Source organism: Phasianus colchicus, chromosome Z (genome assembly GCF_987193195.1).
Source record: "Phasianus colchicus chromosome Z, bPhaCol1.hap1.1, whole genome shotgun sequence".
Classification (NCBI taxonomy): domain Eukaryota; kingdom Metazoa; phylum Chordata; class Aves; order Galliformes; family Phasianidae; genus Phasianus; species Phasianus colchicus.
Window position 1 is genome coordinate 22,814,658 of NC_143476.1, and position 21,686 is coordinate 22,836,343.

General features: G+C 41.1%; 1 protein-coding gene across 2 annotated transcripts in view; it reads left to right on the forward strand.

The window, feature by feature from the left end:
* Positions 1-21,686, forward strand: part of LOC116234835 (neuronal acetylcholine receptor subunit alpha-7-like) — a 66,908-nt gene that overhangs the window by 36,517 nt on the left and 8,705 nt on the right. For both annotated transcript variants that reach the window (XM_031602649.2, XM_090131938.1), the window contains 6 exons: positions 891-935; positions 2,375-2,484; positions 4,987-5,066; positions 7,482-7,649; positions 9,882-10,076; positions 11,330-11,416. In XM_031602649.2, the coding sequence (XP_031458509.1) occupies positions 891-935; positions 2,375-2,484; positions 4,987-5,066; positions 7,482-7,649; positions 9,882-10,076; positions 11,330-11,416 (685 nt within the window). The remainder of the gene's footprint in view (positions 1-890; positions 936-2,374; positions 2,485-4,986; positions 5,067-7,481; positions 7,650-9,881; positions 10,077-11,329; positions 11,417-21,686) is intronic.

The window sequence follows — 21,686 nt, forward strand, 5'->3', positions numbered from 1 at the left end:
GACTTACTACAGCCTCACACCCTTTCTTGAGGATCCAGCTGAGTCCAAGCTGGAAACAACTGGGCATCCAGTGGGCCAACAATACTGAGTACCTCATTCTCAGCTCCTGGCAAGTACACACCTGAGGCAGTATCTGGAGCTGTGCAAAGCAAACGTGTGGATCTGAGTAAGGAACTGCTTCTCCATATTTGCTATGGTGATAACACCACAGGATCCTGTACCTGCAGGCTGGCTGCAGCAAACTGGGCAAACTGTAGCCCCCTAAGGAGGCTTCTTCATTTCTGTCATGAGTCAGAGCTGCTTCCCAGTAGCATCTACATGCTGGTGGCTGAACATACAAATCCCCTGCTCTGCGTGGGTACCTCAAGAGCTCCCTTTCAGATGTCTGCGGCTTGCTGTCGTGTGCTAGCATTTCCACAAGCTCAGTCCTTCCAATTCATCCTGAGCTAAGCAATAGCCTGCCAAGACTCCAAAGAAAGAGCACTTCCCCTATTTTGCAGAGACAGTAAATATGATATAAACTCACTCAAGTTACCACATGTTGTATGTTACTAGTAATATCTTGTTTTGCCCAACTAGACAAAAGGAAAATTTTATGTATTTGGTAAGCAATCCAATGGTCTCCAGCAAAATGACAGTCATTGTCTATTTTCTTAACTTCTGATGTTGATCAGTTATGATAAATTCAGGAGGTCTGTAGTTTCAAAAGGTAGAAAAGAGCCATTATTGTCTCAGTTATGTAATGCAGTTGAATAATTTTGCACTGAGCTCACAATCTACTCCAAAAAGTTTGTGTTTATTTAATCCAAGAAGTGGGTTTTCAAAGGAAGTCTTCCACCTGTAATCCATGAGTCTAATTTCTTTTTCTCTTTTTCTTTTCCTTCTCTAAGGATGAGAAGAATCAGGTGTTGATTACAAATGCTTGGCTGCAGATGGTGAGTAACCTGTATGAATAAAGAATAAAAAAACCTTCCTAATAGCAAACTACCAAATGTGATTTCTTAACTGGAAAGCAAGATTGCTGCCTTTTAACTTGTCTCTGACATTTTTCTAGTGCTCCTTCTTGCAGTGAAAACAAGAGACTGTATTCACACTCTGAGCAGACCTTGGGAAGTAATACTAACCACACTGGTAGGCCGTTGGACATAGGGATCTTAATCATAGAATCATAGAATCATAGAATCATAGAATCATAGAATCATAGAATCATAGAATCATAGAATCACTATGATTCATGTAACAGACAGCTCAAAGCAAGGCCCCCATTATAGCTGGAGACTCTTCAAGAGGCTCAGGGCCCCTCCAACAGTAGAGCTGGGCTCTTGTAGTGAAGGAGCCAGGTACCTCATTAGACCTGGCTATGCTGCTCTCATCACTTCTGAGATGTCTATAATTGGGAGCTAGGGTATCCCTTGAAAATGCAGGGCACTCTAGCATGCACGCCAGATACTGAGAACTGCATTCATCTGTGTACTGGTTTGCTATCAGCAGTGCCCAAGCTCATTGGTGGGACAGCTTCCTTGGAACACTGTCTTCCCTTCCACTTAAAAACCTCATTTTTAAACACACCTCCTACCTCACCTGCAACTTGCTCCTACCGAAGAGTGACCTGAAGTGGTCATGCAGGATAAGCAAAACTGATCTTCATTTAGGGCTTTGGTGGAGGGAACTTCCTACCGCATCTGCTGCTGGCTGTGTGTGGTAAGAGATATGATCTATTTTTATGGAGCATAAACTGATCTCCTTAATGGCTTGTGCTCAGCAAAGACGAAGCTCAGCAGGGAAAAACCTGTGGGAGACTTGAATGATTGAGCTAATTCTGCTTTGATTTGAGCAGCTAAATAGTACGTCAAGTTAATGGGTGCAACTGAATAGGTTGTTTATTCCACAGATATCTGTTGGGATTCGAAGCAGAAATGAGTTTTTTCTATTGCAAAAACTAAACCAAACCAACATATGGGATTACGGTATCATCACAGCAGAGCTTGCATGTATCTTGTTCTTAGCAGAGAGTGTCTTTAGCTATAGCACCAAGAACACTCTTGCTATCCTACCATAGGGTTTTTCTGTAAGTCACTTTCAGCACAAAAGTTGTTCCTGAGCCTTTCTCAAATTATTTGAGATGTCTGGCTCATGTCTCAGAGTGGAGTGGCGAGGCACTAAATTAAATACAGCAGCTAACAACACTGAGTCATCAACCTGCAAATTCCTCTCTCTATATGCCAACCGTTCTTAATAATTAAAGCCTAGCATTAAACTATTATCACACTACTGCTATCACTACTGATAATATCCATTCTGCTCCCATAATATTCCAAATAGCTTAAAAGACCTTTACCAGCTTGTATAATCTGATGTATGTATTTTCCAACAGTACTGGGTTGATATTTACTTGTCTTGGGATCAGTACGAATACCCGGGTGTGCAGAACTTGCGATTTCCAGCTGACCAGATCTGGGTACCTGATATTCTTCTCTATAACAGGTAAGCAATATGCACAATAGGCAGTCAGAGCCTAGAAGTAGAGCACTAGTAAACAACCATGCTGCACTGATATTCTAGGGTTTTCTCTGCTACTCTTGAAAAAACAAATATAAAAGCAAACAAATGCAAGTTAGTAGATTTTCTAGTAGTCACTCTAAGTCATGCTTTCTGTAGTTTTATAGATGTCTTCTTTCTCTTTTCCCAGTGAATGTGAAAACAATCCATATTCTCCTTATAATTACCATACCTCTGCTGGAAAATTGCTTGTGCTATACTCTTCCTGCTTGAAATAAATAATCTGTTTCTTTGCATATTCTCCATTACCCCACCTTTTCATCATTCCTTGGCTCCCCAAAACCCTCTAGAACCCCTTTTTTTCTTTTCCATTATGGAGTCCAGCACTCTAGTCAGCACTATTGCACTGTTGGATTAAATGGAAGTTCTGTATACAGACTATTCTTTATTGCTTTCTGGGAGGAAGGGGTTCTTCTTTTGCTCTAATGTCATATTTTTGGGCTTATTTTTTCCTTAGTCCTTGCAAGATTTTCACTGACCTGTCCTTTTCAGTCAGTTTTAAATATAATCCTTTCTAGTTGCCTGGATTGGCTTTCCTTCTTCTGGTTTCTGCTGTTTCCCCTTCCAAGCAACAACGATAAGATATCTGAAGGAGGTTTGAAGTGACCTGAAAATTGTTCAGGTGCTATTCTTTACTGTAACTTTACTACTTACAGCCTCTTTATAAATTTTCAGTCTCCAAAAATGATGCATATTATCTGGTCCATATTATTTTAGTTTGTTTATAAGAATATGTCACAGGAAGGGCTTTCTGAGGTTCAGATATATCTTCTACTTCCTTTTATTGAATTACTCAGTAAGAAAATTAGATTGATTTCATGCAATTGGCCCTTGACAAATCCGTGCCAGCTGTTTTTACCTCATTGTCTTTGAAGTTAGGATGATGTGTCTATAATTTCACCTTTTTACAAAAAAAGAAAAAACAAATCAGAATTCTCTTTGAACTTCTCTAATTCACTGAGCCCTTTCCTTTGTTAATGCTTCAGAGAGTATTTCAGCTACCTTCAGTACTCGAGAGTAAATTTCATCAGTGCTGCCAACTGGAGCCTGTCTTTTCTACACTTCTTTAATGCTTTCCTTTCCTCTCCTGCCTTGGACTCTGAGCACTGTGTGAGAGTTAGTTGTGGTGAGCCACAATTCCTGAAGAGTGAAGCGCAGAAGGTACAGAATACTGCAGCTCCCTGTACTCTGTTGATTCCTTTTCTTTCACAGCAAGCAGCGAGTCTACCTCACCCTTTGTCTTTCCCTTGTTTTCTTCTTTCTATTAAGAAAGCCTTTCTTGTGGCCTTTTGTGTTATCACTCATTCTGCACCTTAGTCTTTTCACTTTTATCCCCACTGATTTCTGTTGATGATTATGTTCCTCCTGACTCAGTCATTCCTGGTCCCATGTTTCCAGTGTTCAGTTCTTGATTTTCAAGCCCTAATGTAGAGGATCGTGATGCAGAAGACATTGTTCTTCACCCTTTGACATGAGAGCAGGGTGCAGTGTGTTCGGTTTGTGGTCTTCTTCTCTAGCATTTCCCCTCCCCCACTTATATCAGGAGCACCCATGCCAGAAAGTTACTTTCAGCTTTCTTTGAGCAAGGAACAAGCCAAAGGAGGAATGGAGACTGGAATTTTCCATGATTGGTGGCAAGACAGGGTGTTTGAGATGGGAGAGCCATGCAACATGGAACTGCACGTAGCCATGATAGGCAAGGAACCAACACGGGGATCCTTCTATATTTAAACTGGAACACTCCCTCAAGCCTGCTTTGAACAGTATTCTTGCTCAGGTCATTATTCCCTTCCTTTTCTCAGAATCACTGGAATCCTAAATAAATTCTCATTTCTTGGTCCCTTTCACCAGGTTTCTGCTTTTAAAGTCTCAATCAATACCCTCCTACAAGCCCCAAATCTGAAACAGCTTCTCTCCAGCACCTTCCTCCATTGCCTGAAGCAAAGTTTTGGCCCCTAAGCATCCTAAGAGACAGAAGAGTTATTGTCTCAAGGCACCATTGCTCTTACAACAAATATTTAGGTAAAAAATTATACTGTGAGCTGCCTGATTTTGACAGCAGCCATAGAAAAGCTTCACCCTGCCAACAACTCAGACTTTGAAACTGCCTTAAAACTTCAAAAACTGTAATACTTCTACTCCTTTCCCTTCTGCCTTTGCCCCAAGACATCTAACAGCCCTGCATCTTGCTTCTCTGAGGACATTACAGCAAGCCATTGGCATTTTTGGGTGCAGGCCAGTAGTATCTATTAGAAAAAAAGGTACTGGGCTCTTCACCCGGGCATAAGCCAGACCTTGATTCAGACATTCTGTGCATTGAGTTCTCACTAAAGAGGTTCTTTTTTTTTTTTTTTCTGTTGGAAGTTGCTACATCTTAAACATCAGCTTGCTTTTTCTTTCCTTTGTTTTGTTTGTGCTGTGCTGTAGTGCGGATGAAAGATTCGATGCAACATTTCACACAAATGTGCTGGTGAATTACTCTGGATCCTGTCAATATATTCCTCCAGGTAGGATGCAGACTGTGTTTGTTTGCTCAATGTATAGCTTTGAATAACTACAAGCAGTTTTCATTCATAGATGAAATCAAAGCATTTAGAAGCAGTCCACAGCAATTTTGCAGGATATATAACTTTATTGTGAGACAGATCCATTAAGTAATATAGCTCTATGACTTGTAGCATATTTCCACTTCATGAATCTGCTGAGTAGTTTGATCACTCAGAGGTCTATCTGAGGTATTATCTAGGCAAGGTGTTGGGTACCTCACATCATGTTATCACAGAGAAAAGTTTATTATGCAAACCAATTAGTTCTTTCTTGAGACTGAAGGGAAGTATGACAACAGGAGGTAACCAGGAGCAGCAGTCTCTCTGCAGCATACTTTACTCTGTGAGGCTGAACCTCCATCTCCATGAGTTCATCAAGAAAAGATGAACTGAGACCAGCCCTGTGGAGCTGGACCCAAAACACATTCTGCTTTCCATCTGTACTGCTGATTCAGTGTCCAAGCAACCAGGACCCACAGCAAACACACAAGCTGTCCCCTTCATCACAGCCTCTGATGGACGGTAAATGTCCAATCTTTGTGCCGTACGCTAGAATACTAATGCCAAGCACAACCATAGGAGCCATCAAGATAAAAGTGGGTATTCCCTGATGGTTGATCTTCTGTTGATCCCTACCTTTGAGATCTTTTAAAGCATTTTTGTTTTTTTTTTCATGGACAGACCCATGGGAATGTTTGCTCTCCAGAGAGCAATAGTTGACAGGAATAAAATCAACCATGCACCAGAACAGACCTTCCCTGTTTCTCCTGGTTCTGTACAGTAAGGCAATGGAGAATGTGCATTTATAGGCAGATCTGGTGCTCTGCTAGTTTGTTTTCAACTAAGAGGGCAGAATATATACCACACGTGCTGAGTATGTCTGCAGTGAGCTACAAACTCTGTGGTGAAGAATTGCAAGTAGAAAAGAGAGAATAAGAAGTAAAGGAAATGTCTCATGCAAAGCATAAAAATCAAATTTCTTACAGGAGTTTAACTGCTGCTAAACTGCTTTGCCCAATCCATTTTAGAAGGCAAATGTTGATAATCAGCCTACTTAATGCAACAAGTACTCACAGAAGCAGCTAGATTAATCAGGACATTGGAAAACACAGAAGAGGCAAAAAGATGGTGTTTCCAAGGCTTCATTAAAATTTTATTTCCCATGACTCTGCAAGCAGGCTGTGCTCACTGATGCTCTCCATTAGAGAAACAAGCTCTGCTATACATGGCTCAGTGGAGGAGCAGAGAGAGAGGACAAGGAGGGGACAGCTGGCTGTTGTGAAGGAAGGTAGCAGAGCCAAGACTGAGGAGAATCTGGGAGAAAACACCCAGTGTAACCCATCCAAAAATGGCCATGACAGTGGGAGGCAGATCTACCAGAAGGCAACAGAGCAAATGGATAGAATCTAGCTGAGCATCAGTTTTTGTGCAGAGAAATGCACACACCACACTATTAAGCCACAATGTCCCCAGCTTTTACAGCAGCAGAAAGAAACTAACACATGATCTCAGTTTGGGAGATCTTATCTTCAAAAGGCACAACCTGAGCACTTACAGCAAACACAAATTGGCTAGGTGTTTCAGAGCTAAGATTCACATTAGCTGGTATTTTATGGAGCACGCAGAAACAATTACTGCAAGCAGATCATCTTAGTGCAGCATTGGAGGTAACTTTCCATTGAATCAGAAGCTGCTTCTCCATCACCTTCGTGCTGGCCAGGTCAGGGAAGTTGGAGAGCAAAAGTGAAAGCTGCATAGCCCCAGGTCTGCAGAGGTGAAGGTTTGTAGGGATGACCTCTGCTTTGCCACCAGCTTCTCGTGCTATGGGCTGTGTAAATAGATCATCTTCCCCCTGCTCTGGGCTCTCTTTTCTCCTGGACAGCTGGGAAAATCTTGCAACTACAGCTTGGGGCCCCAATAATAAAGTCTGGAGCATTCCCTAGTTTAATCTCTTCTTCCAGCTGAATACAAATAAAGAAGTAAACCAAATTAGACAGTAGCTTTACAGTATACAACAGTATGCAACAAATCCTAACATCTTCCATTACTTAATATCAAATAAAAACAGTGGATTAGAAACATGCAGAGTAAAATCTGGATGTGATCCTCAGGCCAGCCAGACCAAGAGAGCAGCTCTCATGTAGCCATTGTGTTCTGGACAACCTTATTCGAGGATGCAGTGAAGAAGGGAGGGATCTTCACCAATGTCCCAGGAAGGCATTTATGCTAGCATCTTTCATCTGTGCTTGCTGTTTCATTACACCATGACTATGTCATGCAAGTTTTTGGAGAAGAAAGTTGCTCACAGTCAGTGTAAAATTTAAGGGTGGAGGTGAACCCTGCACATATTTGATTCTGATTGATTTTTATCCATAGGCATTTTGAAGAGTACATGTTACATTGATGTCCGCTGGTTCCCTTTTGATGTGCAGAAGTGTGATTTGAAGTTTGGCTCTTGGACTCACAGTGGTTGGCTGATTGACCTACAGATGCTTGAAGCTGATATTTCCAACTACATCTCAAATGGAGAGTGGGATTTAGTGGGTAAATTGACTTTCCTACATTTTTTCCAGTACTCTAATTTTCAAAGGCAGAGCCCAAATATATACAAATTACTAATTCTATCATGACATTCGAAATACAGATATGAAAGTTTTCATGTAAAACTTTTTACATGAAAAAAAGAAGAAAAAATCACAGATGAGATACAACTTTTCAAGTACATTCTTTGAAACATGTCTGAAAACACTGTGTTCTGAAGCAACTGCCTAAATCTAAGTGCACAAATGAAATCTAGTGGTGCTGATGCATCTGAGCAGTTTGTCAGAACTGTACTTGGATGTGTCTTATGTAGACACGCTGAACGCTACTGTCACATCTACTCAAACACATCACTCAAGAATTGATTGGTGTAAAAAATGGTATTTCAGCAAAACTGGAATTAGCTTTTACAGAGATTATCCTGTTCACTCTGAAAACCATCAAAGCCTCTAGCAGTCTGTAATATCTGGAAATAACTGCAGCTTAGTGTGTCTCCTTTTCTGTGTTTTAGGATGTACTTGTATTTTTAAATGAGGAACTTGTGTCCAGAATTAGTTATTCATAGCTAGCTCCTAGTGAATTATTTTGAACTCATCTAAATAGGTGTAAATCAGAAGTCAAGCCATGGAAGTGGGCAGAGTTCAGACCACATTAATGGTAACTTGCAGCCTTTTTTTTTTTTTTTTTTTTCTAGTCCAGATATTTGATGAAGGAAATAACTAACCCAGCACAGCTGAATATGCCATTCAGGGCATCTGAGAATAAAACAAGAAACATAATCAGTATTCAGGAGTGCTGGAGGACTCCATAGGAAAGTCCTCCTACAATTAGTTCATTCCAGTGCATTTCTAACTTTCCAGTGCTTTGATACAGTGGTCATTTCTGTTCAAAAAAATTTGCATATCTGGTGAAGTGACTGGCCTCTGTTTTACTTGCCTTTGGACAGAACTTAATTCCTAATTCCTTAATCAGCTCATTTGGTGAAAGTGTTTGGTAGTACCCCAGACAGCCCTTTATGGAGGCTTTGCTATTCTCCTGCTGACATTTACATATCACTGTACCTTCTGTCGTGTGTACAGTAGCAGAGAAAAAGAGTGGAGGCATGAAACATGCAAGGTGCTAAACTATTCCATCTGGCCTTGACATGTATCCTGCTGCAGTCCCTGCCATACAGCCACTTGGACACTCTACTGCAACTAGGTCACCATTGCTGACCCTACAGTACAGCTATGTTGTATAACAATGTATCTTAGCCTTCATATACGACAGAATATAAGCTTGATTTGACCACTTTTGAAAACTATCTGACGCATGGGCTGGTGTGCATGACATCAAAAGCTAGCAATCATTGCCTAGCTGCAGGAAGCCAGAATCGTGTTTAGCTGTGCTATCTTGTGGCCTCTGTTTGCAGATCTTCCCATTTTGAGGCTGGGTTGCCGAGACTAATTTTGAACTGGATCAGATGAGCTTCTTTGACTGATTCAGGTTCTAATAATTCAGAAAGTATGAATGTAAATACTAGAAAACACAGAAGGTGAATTAGGAACAGCAGGCAACTTGCACTGTCATTTCAGATGTTCCTGAAGACACTGAGATCTTAAGAGTCAGCCTTGGCTGATTTAACCCTGTAATGATATATTTCAGCTTTCAAACAACACTGAGCTGAGACATGTTGTCCCTGGTCTCATTAAATCTACCCAGCCATATGTGCACTAGTGGCTACAAGTGTTAGAAAATGACTTTTGCCTTGTAGCTGATTTAGGTATTTATTTTCTCCCTTCTCAGTTGCCACAGGACGCTTCAGTGCATCTTCTGTTCCATGCCTGGATGCATGGAACAATAAGAGATCCCATGGAGAGGTGGGGAAATACTTTCTCCCTCTTGCTGACAGCCTTAAGAGCCAGACTAGTTCCCTGCTGCAGACTGAGGCTTGGATGCCTGGAGGTAGAGCCAGCTGGCCTTTACCACACACTAGCTCCTCTTTGAAGAAAGAAGCAGTTTGTAGCCAGCACAGGAGATATCTTGTTTCTTTTTCCTCATCCCATCACTTGCCTAAAGCCTGAGGAAGAAAACACATAAGCAACAGGGTGGTAGCAGAGGTTGGATCTGTTTATAGCAGAGTGGGAGTGTGGAGAATCTCTGGAGGTCCTTTCAATGCCATTGAGAGACTATCTGGGCAGTGGATGGTGAGCAGTCCTGTGCCACTGCTCACTACTCTGATCTCCCTCTCTGCAGGTGTTCCAGGAAAAAGGAATGAGTTGTACTATGAATGCTGTAAAGAACCATATCCAGATGTGACATACACCATCACCATGCGCCGACGCACTCTCTACTATGGTTTGAACCTACTGATTCCCTGTGTTCTCATATCTGGCTTGGCACTGCTTGTTTTCCTTTTGCCTGCTGATTCAGGAGAGAAGATTTCTTTAGGTAAGTGCTAAAGAATTCACTTATTTCTTGTGTACTTCCCATAAAATTGCAAATAATACCTCATGGTTTTTGATGAATAAAGATTTCCCTGGAGGAGCAACAGAAGCACTTGTTCAGTTGCAGAAACAGGAGGAAAAGTTTATGCATAGCATTCACACATACAGTTCTAAATACTTTGGATTCCACTCTGGAATGAAGTAGAATTTTTCACTGGCAGAAGAAGCAATGGTAGTTCTCCATCCCCTCTGTCATTCTGTTCCTAAGCACATCTAAGTGCATTTCACAGCTGATTAACTCCCTTTTTCAGATAGGACATAGTAAGAAACAGAGAGTGGAGGGTCAGGAGAAGTGGCTTGGCACTGAATTTTCACCTTCCAAGTACAGCTCTCAAACCTCCAAGCTACGAGTTCCCCATGAATGCAAAGTAATGACAGCCAAGGAAGAGCTAAATGAGATGCACTGTCATGTGTATCAATATAGGCAGGAGGGGTACTTCCAAGAGAAAGTTGAAAATATATGAGATTGACCCAGGCAAGACCTTTAGAATCAGTTGTGTACAAATCTGATCAGGACAAAGATGCTGAAATAGTATTGAATGCACATGGTTAGTAGAAACAGCAGAGCCCTGAACAGCCAGTATTTCAAGAAGCAAACATGGGCTATGAGGGATATGACTGCTGACTGTGGAAAACAGGATGCAGACAAGGAGAAGAATTATTTGAGTTAAAGCACAAAAAAAGAGTGTAATATTCATGCACTGAACACGTGAAATAGAAGGCAATTTCTTAGCACAGGGCAGCTCGGTTTTGCAAACAGCCTTTCCAGAGAGAACAAAATAACAGTTACTTTTGTAACATGCTGCAGCTCTATTGAGAATGTTACATAACATGTAATAGTTGAAACAAGTCTCTCCTCATCTTGAACAGTTGTCTGGGTTTTGTGTAAGCTCTGTTTGGCAAGAACAGTATATTTTATCCATTCTGCAAGTTCCATTTCACTGTGCAGCAAAGAATCTCCTTCACTTTGAGAGAAGCAAAGGTTTGGGTGCAATTGAGAAGTGGAAAGAGAGCAGATAAAGATATATCCAAAGATGCTATTACTTGGTAGAAGTTCTCACCTGCCCTGACAAGCATGAATTCATGGATTTGCTTCCCTTAAAAAAAGACAAAGTTATATTTAACAGAAAAGACATCAGAGGAGGAGCTGCAGCAATCGTGTTCCTCATCTTTCCTCTCCATGTTCACTCCCTGCAGGTATCACTGTTCTGCTTTCCCTGACTGTATTCATGCTGCTAGTGGCTGAGATCATGCCTGCAACTTCTGATTCAGTCCCACTAATAGGTAGGTTGATTTTCTCTGCTCTATGCAAAAAATACAGTGTTTCTCAAGAACTGTTCAAAGCTCTTTTGACTCTTTTTCTTCCTATACTTCTGCATTTCATCAGTGTTAGGAATAAACCTCTGTTTGGGCTTTACTATTTGTGTTCATGCAGCAAAACAAACAAACAAACAAACAAACAAAACAACCTGGCATAAGGTGGCTCTGGAAATATCAGATAGTCTGGTAACTGTAACAATTAAAGGGACTCCAGATCAATGTAGCTTGGAGGTTTGGCCAGGCAAATCACAAAGAAGAGCACAACCAGTGCATGAGAACAGGTGAGATACTGGAATAATACTCAGCCTGGGCTCTGGGTTCACTTAATCTGGGTTCACTGAGTTAATTTGACAGCTCTCTGGATGAAGCTTTGCTCACAGAAAGCTTTTGAAGATGTCTTTGCAGCTGGCTGAAGAGAAGTTTTTCCTCTTCCACATCCTCTGTTATGCACTACTGGAGATTTTCTATTGTACTCCTTGAGACAAATTAAAGACATGTTTTTGCTAAAATATAGAAAATTTTAATGAACAACTCTCCAACAGCATTGGAGAGTCCTGCTACCATAACTGAATCCACAGGGAATCAAAAAAAAATATGTCTTTAGCCTTTAAACAACACTAAATCTTCAATTTCTGCTTGAGGTCATCCTCACCAAGCTATACAAAGAGCTTCCATTGGTGCAATTGCACACTGTTCTTTTGAAATGACCAGTGGTGTTTGTCCCAACTAAGTTGAACATGAACATGAGAGCAAAGTGGTGAGGCTTGAATAAATCACTCAAGAAATTCCCATCATTGTCTAAACAGCAAGATTCAACCTACAACTATAGAAGTTACTACAGTGATGAAGCTCATGGGTGCTTATATTTTGGGGAAATGCTTTTAGGAATGCAGAACCTATACTGAGAACAAAACAGTTGTTATGACTGGTTGAAAGTCTCTAAAGCTAGAAATAGCCTTGTAAAATCCAAACCAGGAATCTTCTAGTCAATTCTCTTTTTGGCCATTGTTAAATAACTCTGAAGACAATATAGGAAATCCAGAGGAGTTAAGAAGCTATGAAGGATTAAGTGGTTTTCACAAGGTCATGCAGGAATGCCAGAGGGATTGAATCATTTTTTTTCATTAATTTCTTCTTTCTAAAGTGTTAAATAACAAGGAAGGTGAGGGATTCACTGTTGTTCTATAAGGTGAATTGATATGAAAGGAAAGATTGCTTGTTTGCTGTGGGACTGTCCTGTCAATGAGCTGGCACAGAGAGACATTGGCTGAATATTATGACATTTAACATAAGAAGTGAGAATGTTGGTCTTGACAGTGTGTTATTTCTGAGGTTGAGTGAGACAGTAGCAACAGGAAGGGAAAGTCACCTCTGTGTCCTGTACATTTCTCCAGAAGCTTCTTAGTCACTAGCAGTATCACAGGGGTAGTAAGAGCTCTCAGTCTATGATACAATGGGCTTTGTATGCCAAGGGCTCCAGCCTCTACTAGGTGAACCCCCTGAAACTGCCTTCTGAGAAGCAGAGGCAGAAGGGAAGGCACTGAGGCTGGTCAGCCTGCCAGCAGATTCAGGTGCCTCCATTTCTGCTGGCTTGAGGATGAATAAACCCATCAGAGCCATGAAACTTAGTCAGATGGGAGAGGCAGAAGGCTGGGTAGAAGTTTGTGATCAGTAAAGGCACAGGATTGTATGTTGCCTTTCTGTTGCATGTACATGCATTCATGGGAAGGACCTCAGTTAATACTGGCATCTGCTAAAGGAGAAGTTGTCTCTTTCTCTGGGACAAGTAAGGCTTTAAAAGGGAGAAAAGAAGGCTGGGATTCAGCTTTTCTGCAAGACCCAGGTAACAAGACATGCCACATGGCCCTTTGAGTAATTTCTATTGCGAGATCAGTTTATTGGGCCATACAGTCATCTTTATTTTTGTTTTCATAGGATAATCCCTTTATCTTGAGCATATGAAGTCTAGATTTCCCCAGAGGAAACTGGGTAAAACATCATTTCCTGACCTCAGCAGGGTAGGGAAAACAAACCTTTTCTGGTTTGTAAAATAAAGAAGTGTGAACAGCACAGGAAAACTCAGAAACTGTTAAAACATCACCTCTTGAGCTAAGGTCAATATATTCATGCAAATCATGATTAAAGTACACATTCCAGGCGACTGAAATAAATAAAATATCCAACAATATATCAATATTTGACAGAAGATGCACTTCTGGACGTTGGTGGCCCTGCCTGTGGCAGGGGAATGAAACTTAATGATCCTTTGGGTCCCTTCCAATCCATTATATGATTGTAAAATTAAAGCCTTGCACGGATTGTATCATAAAAAGAGCAAAAGACCTTTTACTCAGAAATCTTAATATTTAACTTTATGGAGAAAAACACAGACCTACTTGTGGGGAAGGAAGGTGACAATGAAACAGTAAGGGTAATAATACCCTTACTGAGTAAGGGTACAGGCAAGAGTTCCTGAAAACTTCCAAATAACTTGGGCATCTTACTGAGTCACACAGGAGCTTTCAAAAAATCTAACAAAACCCTTGTCTGTATGTATACCTGGGACTCCACAAAGGTGAGTAGAAGACACTGAAGGGATGCACCTGTATACGTTCCATGCAATAGCTTTAACTACGTAAGTTTCTACTGTTACAATTCCCTACCAGAGAAAATAAGATATATATGAAAAAAAGCTATAGAAATTTACTATGGATTTAGGGGCTAGAAGAACAGACTAATTACTACTTAATCCAGCGTAGATATAACAAACATCGCATAATGATAGGGGGTGAGGGTTCATGGTAATGGTGGTGGGGATACCCATTTGGTCAAGTCTCTTGCTCCGTGTGACTGCTATCTCAATTATTAGAATCACTCACACCTTCTTATTCCTTTTGGAGCACAAAGTCTAGGGGATAATAAAGAAGTCGATTCTCACAACTGGTATACCAAATAAGCCTTGTTGGCAGCATGTATTACTAGAAGTTTTTTTAAAATACCTAAATAATTAGAGCATATCAAATGTATTGGAAATGCACCTCCTAAAGTTGTCATATAGGTCAAACACAGTCTGTTTCTTTCATCTGTTCACTGGACAAATTTTGTATTGTGGAACACAGTAAAAGAATAATCCTAGTACATAAATGTTTTGTAAGATCCTGGAGAGTGACTTCAGGTATCCAGATAAGGGACTCCTAAACAATCTCATATCTTCAGTTATCTGATCCTTCCCTATTACAGCCCAAAAGAAAACTAACCTTGACAAGCTGGAGTGCACTCAAGCATGATGCTCTCAAAGACTGCCATCCCTGTGCAATAGAACCTTCTTATTTCATAGGGTGACAGGACAATTCAGATTGGAAAGGACTTTGTGATGTTGCTAGTCCAGGTCTTGCTTGGAGCACGTTCAAGTCTGGGGTTAGATGAGGCTGCTCAGGCTTTTCCACTTGTACCTCAGAGCCTTCAAGGACAGAGATGACACTGCAGCCTTTCTGGACAACCTTTTCCACTGTGCAGCTGCACTCAGGAGAGAGAAGTCTGAGCATACTGTTTCAGTTTATGCCTGCTCTCACCATCTTGCTAGACACTGCTGTGAAGAACCTGTCCCTGCCATCCCTTTCCTGAAGGCAATGTGATGTTATCAGGTACCTCAAAGCTCCAGCCTGAAACAGCTGTAGCCATATAACCCCTCCTTAGAAGGCCTCACGGAGCCCAGTGGTTTGCTGACTTAATTCAGTTTTTTACTGTTTGTGTAATGGTAGAAAGTCTTCCTGATGCTCTTGACTTCCTTGTCAGTCCCAGCTGCTTATCTTTAGCTTTCCTAACACCAGTTGTGAATGCCCAAATAATGATTCCAGATCTTGCCTTTGCAGCCTGTCCCTGCCCCCTGCCCTGCAAGGTATGTTGACCTTTTGCACTGTGCACCATCATGAGTTCCATGTTGGTTTCTAATGCATTTCCTTATTTCTCTGAGTATTGGTAGGATCCTTTATTGCACTTGAAGGCTGCTCTCCTGTAAGCCCTTGCTGTTTTCTTGTATTGTTTTATCCTTCTGAGCTTTCTGTGACATGATCTGTTCCCCTTCGTGCATTTCTGCATCTACTATGGAGGTGAGACTTTGCAGGTTGTTTCACCATTCTTGAGATCTTTCATATTCTGGCCACTCTAGACCATTTTCCCTTTATGACTTCTCAAATGAAGTGTGGATTCTCCTGTTCCACTGTATCCCAGGTTTGAAGCCCTGCTTTTAACTCTTAGCTCTACTCCAAACAAACAGGGAAAGACTGTTCACCGTTCTGGCTTCTGTACCCAAGTACCCTTTATTCAGCAAGTACTGAACTGAGCTGAGTTACACAGCATGATCCTGAGATCTGAAAATCCTATCCCTACTTCAACAATGCATGACCTCTCCACAGTGGTTTTGTAGTAGATAATAACTGGGACATTTATTTGCTAAGTTGTATTTACCACATAATGATCATCCTTCTTCACTGCTGTCTTTGGTTTGGCTAAAAGCCCTCTTGATATGAATGCGAGGATAAGGCAGATGCTTGGACAGTTTGGTCAGTTCCTGGAGAATCATAGTTAGTATCAAGTTGCAGAAACAGAACTGAGAGATTGCTTGAAAAGGATGCAAGTGATTTGATCTTGAAGAAGAAAAATCCACTGCTAGTCTACAGAAAAGTTAGTGTTGCTGGTCTTCATGCATGTAGGAGGAGACACGCTGAAAAGACAACCCCACACACTTGGAAAAAATCTGCATTGTATTCTTAGATTTTGTTTTTGTAAAAACCTTGCTTCTACTGCTAAGTGGACATGGCTGAATGCTTCTGACTTTCACTAGTGTAAAAACACTTGACTAAAAAATGCTATACAACTTGTTTTTCTCCATTGTTTGACCTCGGTTTTAACTAGCTGACTAATAATAGGTGGTAATTTCAGAAATTCTCACAGATGCTGTATGGAATGCCTCTGTTGAGGAAAAGGAATGTTGCTTTAATCTGACACTTAGAAAACAACTCGCTTCTTGGGTCTTGTCTATTTGCAAGGAAATGTAGAAATTGTATAATGACTTTTCTTAGCTGAGGCTATATTACCTTGTTCTCAGCTTACACTTAGGATAAACAAAGCACCACTCAGCCTAAATAATCACAAGGGCAAGATACTTGCTTTTTTTCTGCCTCTCTGCAAAGCGTTTCTCTGCTTCCTTGACGTGCCCTTTTGCATTCTCTGTCAGTTTGTAAAGCTGCCCAGGGGCTCTCTTAATCCATCATTTGCAACATCCCCTCACAATAGACTCACATTTCTGAACAGTTCACTAATGCTGTGTTAATGCACATTAAAAGCAAGCTGACTTCTTCTCTGCAAAGAGCAGGTGATGAAATTTGAGCTGCAAATCAGCAGCAGGCTGCTTATAAACTTCAGACTCTGGACCGTGATGCTCCACTGCACTGCAGTGAGGTGTGCTGGAGCTTTCTTTTCCACAAGACAGTCCCTTTCTCTGACAGATGTGTCCAGCTAAGTAGATGGATGATGACATTTGGACTCTGCTCTTTCCCAGCTGTCTCTGGGGCTTGCATGCACAACTGCTTCCATCCTTCTCCATAACAGCCTACATAGGGCAAAAGCTATTTCCAAAACCCAGTTTTCAGCAGCATGTATAGATGCCTAGTAAGGCACCAAGATCACTCAAAGCTTGCACACTGCCCTTCTCCAAATTCATCAGTGATGCCAACTCTGGGAAACAGAGCTAGGATGCCTCTGTTTCTTTAAAAAAAAAAAAAAAAAGTTACTACCCATAGCAACAGAAACAAGTTCAGCCTTTTGGATTAAGAGCAACCAAGTCCCATGGCATCTACAAACAATGCTTTAGGCCACAGTCCAACACAAGTTGATTGTATGCACAAGGCCCTGGAGCTCCCTCCTGGCACTAAAAGCTCTGGAGTAGAGCTCCTTAAAAGACTTCCAGACCTCAACTATACAGCAGTAGCTGTGTCCTAAACTTACTCTCCCTGATATAGCTTCATCATTCATCATGAGCAGTGTGTCTGGCTGCACACATGCTTTGACTCGCTTTTAAGTTCTCTCTAAAAATATTTTATAAAGAACCTACTTATGTATAAGAGCTAGATTTCATTATTCAACAATGTAGAGAACTCCAGAGTGATGCATGCCTGAAAAAAGCCCTGAGTGCACTGGTCACTGGCTGAAATCCTGAAGCCTGTGGGGTATAGCTCAGGTATGACAATTGCTCTTTCTGCTACTAAAAACCTATGCAGTTATGTACAGATGATACAAGCCCTTGAGTAATCTCAAGGGAATTTCATGCATTTTCCAGCCCTTACCACTGAAGACCATGGTATCTAGCCTACTGCATTATATAAGAAGGGATGGATGTCCTTCGTACCGTGCTGATTTTCCAGTTCAGTGAGCAAGTCAAAATTAAGCAAATACTCTTATTTCAATTAAAACTTCCATGCAAAGTCAGGACCTCCACTGAAACTCAAAGATTAGTTAATTTCCTCAATAACTACATTTGAAGCCTTTCAGATGTAAACTTTTCATGTTGTTTCTCTCTTGTTTGTTTGTTTGTTTTAAAATTCTGTAAAGGCAATGATATGCTGATTAATAGAGCTGGATAATCAAGTCCATTTTTGATAATGTTTTATGACCATCTCTCAGGAAAGGACCAGTTTCTTCCTCAGGTGACAAACGTATGCCTGAATTCTTTTTTTTAAAGAGCATTACAACTCCCTTTTTACAGTCTCCATATCTCTGGTTTGCTTCATTAAGCTGTATTTCCTAATAGAAAGCAACCCTCTTCTGTGATTCTGGCTTCTTCCATCACTACATAAATCACATACTTCAGAAAGTATCCTCTTCACCTGCCTACATCCACTTGGCACCACCCACCTGTTCTACTATGCTGGTGTCCCTCTTCTTGCTCATCTGGCTGCTTACCCTCCTATCAGTACAAAGCTCACAGAAAACCACCAGACTTTGAGGTCAGATCCCAGGTGGCAGAGTACAGTCATGCAGAGAAACTAGGAGATGGCTTCAGCTTGAGAACAAAGCTGCAGTAAGCTGTGATTTGGCTGCTCTCTTCCAACCCAGCCAGCAAGCTGCAGAAGTTAGATCAGATTGTCCAAAAGCCAAATTCTTAAATGAAGTGTTCAGACTTCTGAAACCAGTCAGGTAGTTTATTTTTCCCATTTTGACTTTTCATCTCTGGGAATTCATGGCATCCTCTTAAACAGAAGTTATTACTTCTTTTCAGATTTTTTTTCCTCAATATCTCCAAAATGCTGCAAACCTCAGAGGAGTGTTAGGAAACATTTCTCCTCAGAGAGAGTGGTGATGCAGTGGCACAGGCTGCCCAAGGAGGAATGGAATCACTGTCCCTGAAAGTGTTCAAGAACTGTGTAGATGTGACACTGAGGGATGTGGTCAGTGGGCACGGTGGGGGTGGGCAGATGGTTAGATTAGATTATTTTAGTGCCTTTTTCCAGACTAAATGATTCTGTGATTTTATGATTATTTCTTTCCAGCTCTCTCCAGAAAGCAGTCATGTTGCAGAAAGTGTGTTTGTGCTGTTTGTGCAGAGAGAGTGGTTGAAAGTGGACAGTGTGGGGGGGAGTGGGTATAAGGAATGGTCATTTCCTATGGTCAGTATCTACATGATGCATGACACCTTGCCTGGATTTATCAAATGCTACAAAAAACCCTCATTAGCTTCAGTCTAGGTAACATCACTGTATTTTCCTCTGCCTTCTTCGTCTGCTTGCTTATTCTAAATCCACAAAACTTAATTTGCTGCTTAGGGTTCTACTACACTGATTTGTTTTCAGTCTTCTCATCTCCTAGCTGTTCATTATCATACCAATGTTATTTCAATACAAATGAAGGTCATACACTGTGAGTAAGTATGTCACAGCAGATGCTTGGGGTGATTTCTTGCAGTTAGTCACAAAGCAAACAAGACAGCAAATCGCTAAGACAAGGAAGCAAAGTGGTGCTTTTGCCACCTCCAGGAGTTACAGATTGTTTTATGCTATAAGCATAAGACATTAGTGGTTCTGACTAGAAAGAGAAAATAAGATTAATCTATTGCATTTTCTGTCATCTGCCTGTATATCCTCAGTCACTGCCATTTCATTTTTCTCTGTCTTTTTTCTTTTTTTTTTTAATGTTTTTCTCCTCTCCCTTTCATGGTCCTGATGGGAGCTTTGCTGATGGCAGGGCTTCTCTCAGAATCTTCCATCCAATAGGGAAGCAGCCAATTCTTCACAATGATCTATGGTGTTTTTCCCAAAGTTAATTGTCTTGGATGCACTTTATCTAAGACAGGAAAAAAGAACAGTTTATTTCTCAAACATCTGGTTCTATACTTGGATAGCTTTCAGACTGAGAAGAGATTGAAAATACTCCATGCTCCATGCCCCCGCAGTTACCATAACCAAGAAGTAAACATAAGATCTAATCCTGAATTCTCTGTCTTTACAAACATTTCATGTCTGTGAAAGACCAGCTGGATTGTGGCAATGTTCTTTGCTTTCTACTGCTGGTGAGACCTAACAGAAAGCACAGTGCATCCCAGCTACAGGAAAACTTAAAAATGGATAACTTTTTCCTGTCCACATTATCTTCTTTGTCTCTTTGCTGTATGTGTTCAACAGAAGGACAGTAAGGGAGTCTGTCCTCAACTTCCTGTTCTACTCCCTACTCTTAGAGAAACTCTGCCTATGAGCAACTATTACCTGCTGCAAAGTGAGATGGTGTCTGCCCAGCTTGAGTCCTGCTTCCTGCCATAGGAAAAAAGGATAGATGGAATTCCTTATGCTGGAATCTGAGGTTTCCTGCATCCTCTACAAATTCAGCTTATGAACCTGGAGCATTTTCAGAGGGAACAATAATGTATATCTCATACTGAGAATGCACTGGGTCATTTCTGTCATTTCATGAGCATTCATCAGAAGCCCTCAGCTCTAAATGATTGAAATGACTTGACTTAGAGCAGCTCTGAAACAGTCCAGAATGTCAGATGCAAAAACTGATGCTTCCAGCAAAGAAGGGCAGTGGGAGGTACCCAACCTCACCATTGTAACTACCTGATCATTACTCTCACCTTCATCCCCCACTATTCCACAGTATCAGCAACACCACAAGTTGGTCACAATGGAAAAGCTCAGCTTTTCCTATGATTAGCTGTGTTAAAAAATCCGGATAATAAACTGCTTTCTCAGTCAATTCAGTGGTAAAACCAACAAAGCAAAGCATCCATCTGGAATCATATCACCCCTCAGGGTTTCTGTTTTATTTACCCTGTTTGTAATCAGCCCTTAAAGTTTATCCAGTTCCACTCAAGCAGCAGATCTTACAAATAATTTCTAAAATATACCATGTTGCTTCTCTGACATAGAATAATGTCACAAAAGGTCCATAAATGGTGCTGGAAGCTCCTCTATTTCTGAACTGCAAGACAGTGCCATTATTTTGACTTAGGCAGTGTCAGAGTATGTCTGCAAGAACAAGTAGTTGTCACTGATTTTTTGAAGAGCTTCTGGGTCTCTGTGCTGTATGAGATCTGTATTTGCTATGACAGCAGCACCTGATCTGACAGTGATGAGACAGAGCTTGACAACTCCAGATGTTAAAACAGCTGTCCAGGTAGTATGTTACATCATGTCTCCTTTGGCAAAAGGAAGAAAATCAGCTGTAGAAGAGCACATATTTCATGTTTGAGAGGGATCAACTGAGAATCTGGAACAACTTTTCACACACAGTGGCTGAAGATAACAGCTTTGAAATCATACTGAGAGCATCTAGTAGTGTCCAGAGCAGACCTCAGTATTCCTGTGGAATGTCAGAAGCCTTCCAGGTGTGCCTCAGAGCAGCTGGCATGCAACACCAGATCCCATACTCTTTCAGATGCATTCTGGTCAGGATCGCTTTTCTTAATCTGAGAGCTGACGCTGCACATGTTAAAGTGATTTGCTAAAGCCTCCTGGGTGGCCTCTATACATGAGGGAAGATCTCAGTAACCAGGAACTCCTAAGTAGGATACAGAAAGATGATTACGAAGAGGTGCTGAATATTTCCCTTCTGATGTATAAATGAAAGGGATGAGCTTGTGTGTGTGTGTGTGTGTGTGTGTGTGTGAGAAATCGGATTCACATTTATCTCCACCAACAGACATACCTGGGAACAGGACTTTCTGAGACCAGTGGCTTCAAAG